The sequence below is a fragment of the Tamandua tetradactyla genome, chromosome 7 (genome assembly GCF_023851605.1).
Source record: "Tamandua tetradactyla isolate mTamTet1 chromosome 7, mTamTet1.pri, whole genome shotgun sequence".
Lineage (NCBI taxonomy): Eukaryota > Metazoa > Chordata > Mammalia > Pilosa > Myrmecophagidae > Tamandua > Tamandua tetradactyla.
Genome location: NC_135333.1, coordinates 14,904,100 through 14,916,349, shown reverse-complemented (window position 1 = coordinate 14,916,349; position 12,250 = coordinate 14,904,100). Strand labels below are relative to the sequence as shown.

Below are 12,250 nucleotides of genomic sequence, written 5' to 3'. Positions count from 1 at the left end.
CTTAATAACTGTACTTAATGTGGTTACATTAAGTGAATATCCTTGTTCTTAGGAAATATACATGAAAGTATTAGTGTTCAAGGAATGTGATGTATACAACCTATTCTTAAATGTTTAGAGGATAGATAGGAAGGAAGTGAAGGAGTGAGGAGCGGAGGGAGGGAGGAAAGGGAGGAATAGAAGGAAAAGAATGAAAGAGCAGATGTGCCAAACTGTTACAAGTTGGTGGATCTGTGTATCTAGATGGGGTTATGTTGAAGTTCTCTATATGAGTTTTGTATTATTTTTGCAACTGCCCTGTAAGTTTGAAAATATTTCAAAATAATAAGTTAAAAAAAAAAACTGCAACCAGTATGCTCTCTAACTCACACTTTTAACGATAGCGTCACTCTTGGTTATTCTTTTAGAGAAATTTTAAGCTACCACTAGTTAAGAACCCCTTCTATCTCTTAAAATTAAATTGTATTACTGGGCTGTGCCCCTTATACATAGCAAATTCTTAAATAGCTTGGCAATCCAGGTGGGGTCTCTACTGATGTACAGTCTGAATACTTTTCTAGGTTAGGAGGGTTGAAAGTGAAAAATGTGTTCCTTTCACTATTTCAGCATACTCTCTTAATTCCATGATCATTTGATTCCTCTGGATGAGCTTATGACATTTTGTCACTTTAATGCCCATATATCTAAAAATGCAGTGTACAAAGGAGGAATTCCTTACTACTTTCATGGGCTTGAGTCATTTCTTGTATCTAAAATCAGGTTTGATATATTTATATTAACATGGGGTCTGGGAGTGAATGAAGGGAATTATTTATTGATGATGTTATGACAGTTCCAGAGCCCTTAGGAACTCCTGTTTTCACTCCTTTGTTTAATCAACATGTCAGCCATTTAAATGAAATAGTACCTAAATGCTGTATGTATGTAATATACACTGTGTTTACTTTTAAACAAAGCCTCACACATTTTAGAGCAGAGCTTCCCAGCCTATATGCCATGAGTGGGTTACAGTAGTACCCACCATGTGGCATCCTTCAGTCCACAAGGTAGTCAGTCTAGAAGGGCCTCCAGTCCACTCACTTCTGGCCATGAACAGCCTTATCCATTTTTCCTGATGTGCTCAGTAAATTTCATTTCATATTTTATTGTCCTATGAAGTATAAAGTTTGGGGAAGCACTGTATTAATAAAGATGGGATTTTTATCATTTATTCTAGGCATCAGTAAGAGCAGGAGGATTCAAAAAAGAAAGCAGAGGAAAAAAAGATTTCAAAATTTACTGTTTCATCGAATACATGCTTAATCAAGACCCACTATCAAATAGTGCTTTTCTATTTCAACTAGATAAAAACATGCTAAATTTTTTTGGTGGAAATTCTATGAGGCATAAGTCTAATATTTTTTTCTCCTCAAAAGCATAAATTGTTAGATAACAATCCTTGAAATAAAAGAAATATACAGTAAGCGTTATCCAGATTTTAGATATATAATCTTTCCTCTTACACCTCCTATTTGCTTCACATTGATTGGTTAGTAGATGCATGAAATAAGCATAAGCAATATTGCCCAGCTATTAATCTTGGAAACTAAGTCTGACAGTGGAGAGAAAACAGATGCATTTAAAATTTTATAAATAGATAGTACCTGAACAATTAGTGATAGTAAGTATTTTGCATGTTATATAAAGGAAGAAGGAAAAGCCATGAAGTTTAGAAAGACAGAACCAAAGAAAAAATCATTTGTACATATTTCTCTTCTTCCTTTACACAGTAGGTTTCCTAAAAATATCTGACCAAACATTCTTTATTTGCTAATATTAAATGTGCTAAGAAGTGATTTCCAGATGTTTTTGATATGCCAGCCCATTGATCCACTTTGAAAATATGTCCACTTTGAAAAGATGTCCACATGGTTCTGTGCATTGTTGAGGTTTGTGAATCACCCCACTAACCATTCTTGCATTCTAAGGAAACTCCGTTATCTATTCTGTGGAAAATTATAATTTATTTTATAATAAGATTGGACATTTAGTTACTCCCTGATTTATATTTATGAAAGTTTAGATTTTTAAGCTGATGCATCTCTTGCTATTTGTCTATAGTTTTGATGGATGAGTTGTTTTTGTCAATCATACTTGGCAAAATGACATTTTAGAGTGGTGAGAGGAAAAATAACCAATGGAAGAAAGTGGACACTATTATAAAATTACTGACTTGAAAATTAAGAAATATTTAGATGCTTTCCTATTTTATTTAGAAGAAACGTTTACATATTGAAAATGTTTTCTAAAGTCATTGAACTGGCAAAGCAATTTATAGGGGTCTCTTTTGGCTTGTTAATGCTACTGGAATACAGTACACCAGAAATAGAATGGCTTTTTAAAAGGGAATTTATTTAGTTGCAAGTTTACAGTTCTAAGGTTATAAAAATGTCCAAACTAAGGCATCCAGATGAAAGATACCTTGACTGAAGCAAGGCTTATAACATTTAGAGTTTCTCAGTCAGCTGCGAAGGCACACGGTGATGGCTGCTAGCTTTCAGTACTGGCTTCTCATTTCAAAGGACTTCCCTGGGGGAGGTTCCTTCTGCATCTCCAAAAGTCTCTGGCTGTGAGGGCTCTGAAGCTTTTCCCAAAGTGGTTCCCCCTTAAAGGGCTCCAGTAAGCAATCCCACCCTGAATGGGTGGGACACATCTCCATAGAAACCACCTAATCAAAAGGTCCCACCCACAAGTGACTGGGTCACATCTCCATGGAAACAACTTAATGAAAAAGATCTCACCCAGCAATATTGAATCAGGATTAAAGAACATGGCTTTTCTGGGGTACACAACAGGTTCAAATCAGCACAGGTTCCATTCTTGAACTTTGCTCTTTCCTTAAAAATACAATGTTGTCTAAAAGAGTACACACCATTTTGATAACTTAAGTATCAGCTGTTAAACTTTCCACATTTGAAAAATTACCAATAATAGAACTATGTTTTGATTTTATAAATCATATTAGGATGGGCAACTGTGGCTCAGTGGCAGAATTCTCGCCTGCCATGCCAGAGACCCGGGTTTGATTCCTGGAGCCTGCCCATGCAAAAAAAAAATAATAAAGTAAATAAATAAAATAGACTAAATCATATTAACAACAGTAAAACAAATATTTTTTAAAAAATTAGAAGCAGGGCATATACATTATTAATCAACAAAGCAACAGGACTCGCCAATATATACTTCTCTTTCTCATAATGGGAAGTTAGGTGAGGGAAGAAGTTAGGTGAAAAGGAAAGAAAAAAAGGAGAGAATATCAGAGGCAGACAGAGGTTACCAGGAAGAGAAAGACCAAGTCAGGGAGAGAGAAAGATCATAGGTAGGAAGAAAAAAAAGTAGACAGAGACTCTTTCTTGATATTCCTGACTGGTTTCAGTATTCAGACTTACTGTCATTCTATAAATTAGGTTTAATTTTTACATTCTGGTTAGTGGAGAAGCATAAGATGTAAGAACTTGGATAAACAAAAGAATTTTAATTTTTAAAAGATTCAACAGTATACCTAGAGTTCATTCAGCCTTCTGTACACAAGTTGTAAACACTCAAAAAAAATGAGAATATTTATTTTATTTCTTTATTATAAGAAAATTATAAATAACTATTTAGAGAATTTCTTTATTATAAAAAATTTATAAATTTTTTATAAATATGGTATTTATAAAATAAGGTATATGTGAAACATTTATTGAACAATTAGTTCACCTGGGTAGCAGATTTGTGTACTATATAAAAGGACTTATGTCTGTTCTGATCTTTCTTGCAGTGGGTATAAACTTGTATTTATTTTCTGGTTTATAAGACATCTGATAACATGACCAGAAATTTTATGTCACCTCATGTTATATGATTTGTACTTGTTTATATGTGGATTCTGTTTTAAATTTAATATTGACCTCAGAGTTCAAGTGACAGCTCTCCAATGTCATCATATTAAGAAGTAGAGTTAAGTATCTAGTCCTTAACTGAATCCATTATTATTCATTCTGCTCATATATTTTTCACATGTGTATAACCCATAACTTTGGGTTCAAATTGGTAAAAAATGGTTAGATTTGTTATTTTTAATTGTGGTGGCTTTATAGAAACTCTCTCCTTGCATTTCATAATTTTCATTTGTGAAGATGATCTTGCTACTTGGTTAAATTTCTCAGATATAGCATTTTCTTGCTTTTTTTTACTTAATAGATTCAAAAAAGGGTTCCAACTTTATTATATTTGTGTTATCTATTTTTATTAACTGTTGAATGTTTGACCTTGATATTCTTTATCTTTTTGTGTTTAAAGGGGGTGGTATTACATTACAAAGAAATGCAAAAGAGAATATTGCCTTACCTTGCAAAATGAGATTTAGGTTTGATTTACAATCACCATTAAAAAACGTTTCTGTAAATGACTATTTTATAGTATAGCAGCAATAGATTTCCAAGAGAATTTGTTGGAAACTATCTATCTAGAAGAAGATGCTCATCTCTTTGGGATTCTTTAGATCACATTCAATTATAAAAAAAAAAAAAAAAAAAAAGAAGAGGAAGATTGATGTTTGTTTTGAAATGCTGGTTCAGCTTTAGTCCTCAGAATTTACATAGTAATGACTCTTAAAGCCATAGTACTCTTTCCCATTGTTTTAAAAATCAGAAATTTCATCATCGTAAAGTCTTTGATAAAGCACGTTTCTTTTCACACATAAATTAGGAAGCTGCAGGGTTTGTAAGTACTGAAAGTTCTATTAACTACAACTCTTTCTTCTTTCCAGAAGACCTTAACATTCAGCAATTTTTCAAAACCATGTTTTCCTGTTGTTGATGGCTGTAAAACAAATTACATCATTTTTCTTAATACACAGTTGGAGAATTTGATGCTGGATAAAGATGGCCACATAAAAATTACAGATTTTGGACTTTGCAAAGAAGGAATCACAGATGCAGCCACCATGAAAACGTTCTGTGGTACACCAGAGTATCTGGCACCAGAGGTAGGTTTTGGATCTATTAATAAGAAAAATCAATCTTGATACAGTGTTTTACAAAGTAAACCACTTAAGTAAAAAAATTGTAGTACCTACTACTTTTATGTAGATTTCAACCTATATCAAGTTTATTTTGTACCCACTTATCTAATGTGTTATTGTAGGGACAAGAATATATAGAAATTAATTTTTCTAAATTTTATGAGCACAGAGGTCCTGTCTATTGTGGATTAAGTCTATTTTGATTTCCTAACTGTGTATGTAAACTTTATTTCTTGAGCATATTCATTTTAATTTATTCATCAAGATAAAATAGTTGAATGTTTAGTTTTATAAAGTACCTTGGACTTGCCTCAGAGTAAAAGAAACAATGATTATTTGAGTTTGCAATAATACAGGCACTTGTTTTTGATACATCATTATAGGAAATTATTTCATTGTCGAAGTTAGTGAAATGACAGTGGCTACATTTTGGAGTTCATGTCAAAGAAAGCTCTTACCTGATGACTTTCCCAGGCTGAGTTCCACAATAATTCATTAATCTGTTTATTCAACAAATATTTATTGTGTATCTACAATATGTGGTATTTCTATTATGTATTTACTATAATAATATGAGTATTATTCTGAGTGTGGTGGTTACAGAAACAAGATAGAAAAGGACCCTGCTCTCAGAGAATTCACTTCTAGCTTAGGGAGACATAATAAAAATAAATATCTAACATAATGTCATGTAATGAATAAGTGCTATAGAAAGAAAAAGAAAGAAGATAAAGGAAAGGGTGCACAATAGAGTCTATTTTAAGATAGTATTCCACTTACTTTTGTTGCATAATAAACTACACCAAAACTTAATGGTGAAAAATGACTATTTTATTGTGATCATAGATTTTCTGAGTCTGGAATTTAGAAGGGACAGCAGCAATGGGTTATCACAGCTTTGCAATATAGGGCCTGAACTGCAAACACTTTCCAGCTAGGGGATGACTCTGTGGCTGAGAATGGAGGTATCTGGGAGCATCTTCACTCATGTTTGGCAGTTGATGTGGGCTGAACTGGGACCTCAGCAGTGCCATTAACGAAAGCATTTATACTAATCCTCTCTACATGACGTGGGCTTCCCCAGAGCACAGCAGATTCAGAGTAGTTGGAGTCCTCTAGCTGTGAACTCAAAAAGTGAATGTCCCAGGAAACGATGTGGAAGGTGCATCACTTTTTTTTTTTTTTTTTTACCTATGAACCATCAGGAAATATTTTACTAATTTAAAGAAAAGATAATTTTCATAGTATATTTTAATAATCATTTTATTGGAGTATAATTCATATACCATAAAATTTACCCTTTTAATGTGTACAGTTAATTGTTTTTTAGTTTATTCACAGAATTTACAACCATCACCACTACGTAATTCCAGAACATTTTCATCACCCCCCAGAAATGAAACTCCATATCGATTAGTAGTCACTCCCTATTCTCCTCTCTTCTTCCTCCAGGTCCTGGTAATCACTAATCTACTCTCTGTTTCTATGGATTTGCCTGTTCTGGACATTTCATATAAATGGAATCAGACAATATGTAACAAGTATCAGTACTTCATTCTTTGGATGACCAAATAATATTACATTATGTGAATATATACTACATTTTGTTTATCCATTCAACAGTTGCTAGATATTTGGATTGTTTCCACTTTTTGACTAATATAAATAATGCTCTATGAACATTGTGTATACATCTCTCTATGGCCTAGTTTCAGAAGTCATATAACATAATTTCTGTCATATGCTTGGTTGAAGTAGTCCTAATCTCACACAGATTTAATGGGTGGAGATAGACACTTGAAACAGGAACAAGCCCAGTTTTTCCACAAATTCCATTGTTAGTGTATCTAGAGCAAATAGGGAGGTATTAATTTTTGATGGGTAAGAATTACTATTTATTATCTACTGTGTGCCATATACTGTATAAGTGCATTGCAGCTATTAAATCATTTACTATTTGGAAGTTTTTAACCTGGTATTTTTAAAGATGAGGTAATTTTTTTTTTCATAGTCTGTGTGATATGCATAGCTTGGAGGTATTGGAGGTAAAATCAGGATTTTAACTAGGTCCATCTGACTCCAACTTTTACTATTTTACTATTTTACTTACTCCACTTTTACTATTTTAATTACATCATGAACCTCCCAAAATAGGGCATGATTTCAAAGCCACTTACAGATGTAAATAATTGTAAGTTTTAAAGTGGATGCTTTGTAAATATTCAACAGGAAAAGAGTAATCAAAAGAAAGTAGGAATAAATTCAAATGATACCAGCATTCCTTATACATACATATATTAACTCATGCCTGTTTATTATAGTAGTCCTTTTCAATGAGGAATTAAATTTATGTTTCCCAAATTTTGAGTTGTTATAAATAAGTGTTAATGTTTGAAATACAAGAAATTCCCAACTATTACTTTCTTGCGGGCTACCAAAAAATAACAGTTTCTTGTTATAAAATCTACTGGAGTTTAAACGTCTCCATTTTTATGACTGAATTAAGTAAGATTCTAGAAACATTGTTCCTTGTTGATTCAAATACAAGTTAATATTGTCTAAAATAGGATTGTTTTGTAACTGTAATGAGAAACAAATTCTTTGTTTCTCTGGAGTTCAATTATTCCTGCTATACGTTTTCCAAGGATGATGATATCCCATATTTAGAATAACAGAATTAGTTGTGCCACAATTAGGGGGAAATTATTTCTGAAGAAGATAAATGCATCTAATTTGAGAAACAAATGATCTCCTAAGAAACAAAGATATTGTTTTCTTTGCCAATGTCATCAACTGAAGAACAAAACCAAGAATTTAGTCCAAGAAGAGGCTGATTGTTTCTAAATAAAAGGTTTACAGTGCAGAAAAAATTATCATTTTCTTTTTAAAGGTAATTAAGAAAACATTTCTGCATACCTTTTTTAATATTGCAAAAGGCTGCTCTTTAAAGGCAGCTTATGGCTGATACATGTTTATTCATAAATGAAAATCTTGACATCTTACAAGGGAGAGAGAGTGATCACTGTAGTTACTTTTCAAGAATAGCAAATCTTGAAATAAACTTCTTATACATTTTTAATTATAAGTATATTAAATGTTTATGTCTATACTGTACTTTTGTTAACTTTGAATGGTCACCTTCCCTTTTACAAACAATAATTGAACTTCTTTGTTCTGTTCTCCATTGTGGACCGTTTCACTAAACAAACTCACTCATTCATTTAATAAATATTTTCTGAATATTTACTAGGTATTAACATTATGTTGGGTGCTGGGAATACAAAGATAATAAGAAATGGTTTTTGCCCTCAAATTACTTACTATTTACTAAGGTAATAAGATATGCAAAATCATTATTGCTGTGCAAGACGATACTGCTTTTCTGAAGTTTTTGTGCTGGTGTAGTGGAAAGAAAAGAAAAGCTCTTACCCCTGCTGGGAGAGTCCAGGGCTATTAGGGAAAAGCAAGGAGAAGTAGTAGATCTAGACACCTAGTGAAGGACCTGAATGCAAAGGAGTTTAGATGTGATTGTGTGGAAAGGTGAAAGTCACTGGTGAATTCTGACTTCAAGTAATAATGTGATCAGCTTTATATGCTTAGTGTTAGGGGAGGATTGGCAAGAGCTGAAACTAGTCTCTTCCCTTTACATCAGATGGTGTGTCTCACTTTTTTTGGGCTCTGAAATTTCCATTTTTAACGGCACCCTGTTAGATAGTAATATAAGGATTGGTTTCTCAGACCTGGAATACATTCTTGAGTGCTGCTTCTCTTGTGACTCACCGTCAGTATTTTCCCTTCTGTTCTCATAGAACTTTTTTACTCATGAAGTAGAAATCTTACTGGGGTCCATACTTCATCTACCACTGGTCATCCTTTACCTTTTAAATGAGTTTAATATGGTAGAAATACTTTACTATTGGAAAACAGATAAAGGGTATTTTTCAAATATATAAATATATATATATATATAAATATAATATATATATTTTTTAAATGTTAGAAATCAGTTGAAAACCAGTTTATTAAATGTCCAATATGTCAGATTCATAGTAGAGTTTTAAACAAACTTAAGTTTTAAATTAACTTGTTTCTTCTTGGTTCAAAGACAACCAGAAAAGATAAGTCTTATTTTTTAAATGTACCATTTGGTACATATATATATATATATATTGCCAAATGTTCAGTTACCTCTTTAGATGAAGAATGGAGCTTACAATGCAATTTCTCACCCTTGGGAGAATGATAGATCTTTATTGTTATTCATTGTTAAAGGAAAAATCGTGTTTTTTTTTTTTCTTTTCTTTTGAGGCTGCAAAGATGTAGTCCTAGGAGGCATAAAAACTATGTATTTAATGTGCTTAATCTCTAAAAACGCATTAGTATGTACAGTTTAAAATAACTGGATTTTGCTATTTTAAGAAATAAAAGCATTAGAAGGAAATAAACTTGACCTATAATAAATTACGGACCATAAGATATCTTGAGGTGATTTTGTTTTCATAATATATACTGTATTTTCACACCTAGAAATTATAAAAGAAATTTGAAATTACATATAAACTCAAACTGTTAAATTTTATTATTTAATTTGGCTCTCATTGAGTACAAACCATTTTATGCAGTGCTAATTATTTTGAGTCTCAGCTTTGCTCTTGAGTTAGCAGTACCTGATCAACTTTCCAACTGTAAAACAGTTTGAAAATCAAATGTAGCTTACATGCAAGACCCAACAAAATTAAAAGTGTTAAGTACGTTTTGGCAGTTCACTTTTATTATGCCCAGTCCTCAAATGTACCAGCAGATAATCATCTGAATGTTAGTTATTTTTCACATGCTTATGTGATCACACAAAAAGTACATGCTAAAAAGAAGCAGATGGTGACAGATGGGGAAGGTTGAATAAGGTGGTTTTGGAAACCTAGAGAAATGCACTTCTGTAATAGTGTAAAAATAAAAATTATTTGATAATCAAGTTAGAACTAACAAAAAGATTTAAAAAATGGATTGTTGGAAATGTGTAGTATCTAGCTATGGTTGTTATTTGAAAAAAATGTATCATTTTATTTCACCTAATGTTATTTCATTTCAGTGGTTGAAAATGCATTAAATTTTTATGCATTCTTAATTTTCTGAACACCACTTTTAGAAAACATGTATTGCTGTAATTTTATTCATCTTTTGAATTCTATAAACATTAATATCTTTAAGAATATTTTGAAAATATCTCAAGTAGATCAGAGAATTTTGATAACTTTTGATACAGAGATTTATTTCAAAGTAATTGTAATGCTGTATAGATAATAACATAAATGGAAATTCAACTCTCTGTCATTTTAGAGCCAAAGATGTGCATTTACCTCTTTGGAATAAGTTGAGTGAATCACATAAATTAAAAATATAAGATAATGCTGGTATAAGGACAGGATAGGAGGGGGAAGTAATTAGAACCTAATCTGATTTAAACATATAAAATAGGATTCAATTTATATATTTTAAATCCAACAAAGAATATATGTAGAAGGTATCATTTTATGGACCCTGGCAATATTTTCTTTAGGAGTTTGTAAGAATGAATGAGGCCAAAGTTACATATGTTTCCACATTTATCTATACGTAAAAATGGTAGTACACATAATTATAATTTGATTAGCCTTTAGACAAAATTCTGCTATATTCCAATAGATTATGAAGCTAGTCTTAGAACTTAAAACTTTTTGTGAAAAAGAAAAGTGGTTCTAAAACCGACTGCATGCAATCCTGTTTTATTTAATTATTAATAATTCACATAAAACCTGTTCTTCCAAAGTTTTTTTGAAAACCTTCATTTTTCTGGTAGTTTCAAAAGGAACTTCATTAATCAAATACATTAAAGGGGAAAATTGACTAAAGGAACATAGTGATTAGTTCAGATAAAAGTTGTCTGCTTTATAGTTAGGATTCATATTTAAGAACTTCAAACTGTCCTTATGAGTGGACTTCATATTTAACTGAATATATTTAACCCATTTTTTTCTTTACTATGGTGGTATTTTATACTGTCTAGATAATATTAAAATCCATCTCACTTTGTTCCATAACTGGATATTGCTTAAATAGGAACTAAAATTTTAGTTCCATTTTAATGCCTACCAGTGCTTATAAGTGGCAGTATTACTTACTTACAGGTCTGTCAGTTCTTGTTATAGCTGTTTTTCTTCTAAATATCTTCCCAAATTATATGGTCTTTTGGCTTTAACAGTCAGAATAGTTGCATCAGCTCTTTGATAATATTGCTAGTTTAAGTCCAAAGTTTATTTTTAAATTCTCTGAAGCATGAGAACATACACAAGACTAAACCTAACTGTGAACGCTAGTGATTACCTGTATTTTCCTATGGCTGTTTTTACTTTGGTTTACAAAAACCCAGTTTCTTAGTAACCCGTAATATCTGTTCCTTCAGGGTAAGAAGAAAGCATAGAAATCTCTGGGAAGATATAAGCATGATTTAATCACCAGCATTATATCCATTTAGCTTTTGTCTTGTTCAGAGATTTTGCCTGGTGACGTTGGTTGTTTTTTAAAGTACGTCATCTGTATATTTGTGAATGTATGCTAGGAAATGGCCACAAAGCTCAGAGTGTCCTAATTCCCAGCAAATGGCATTTACACTTTCAGTCTCTTAAGAATTATTAGAGCAGTTGAGAACTGTTATAACATATACATTTATGAAGAAGATGGAATTTATAACTCATATGAATGAAATGTATACTTTTCCTAAAATTATAATACATTTTAAAACGTGAGTTAAAAGATTTAGAGTATTTTTTTTTCTTTTTTTAGCAAATATCTGTGATGTCAAGAATATATGAAGGGCTTCCATAAATGATAATGTATAGAGATGTGTGTTTATATATAAAATATACACATATCAGTTACCTGAAATGTAAGGTTACCAAAAAAAACACATTCTTTTTGAATTAGTGGTAAATTGGTATATCCAAGTTCGCAGTTTACTTTCACAACATAGGTGTGCAGACAGTTTGTTTAGATGTTTAATTTTCCCCCCATCTGTTCTGTCAGGATTACTGATTGAGTAGTAAGCCACTCCAGGGTATACAGACTCCTTATAATTGCTTGCCTTGGGTGCATTGTGTAGCCTGGCCAGCAAGCTGAGAAGGATGTCCCTTCAAGCTCCCAGTAAATCCTAATTGATAAAACGGTACT

The 12,250-nt window shown here is 31.9% G+C and overlaps 1 protein-coding gene across 9 annotated transcripts in view; it reads left to right on the top strand.

Moving 5' to 3' along the window:
* The window catches only part of AKT3 (AKT serine/threonine kinase 3), a 430,706-nt gene that overhangs the window by 315,761 nt on the left and 102,695 nt on the right, over positions 1-12,250 (top strand). For all 9 annotated transcript variants that reach the window (XM_077168486.1, XM_077168483.1, XM_077168491.1 and 6 more), the window contains one exon: positions 4,883-5,011. In XM_077168486.1, coding sequence (XP_077024601.1) covers positions 4,883-5,011 — 129 coding nt within the window. The remainder of the gene's footprint in view (positions 1-4,882; positions 5,012-12,250) is intronic.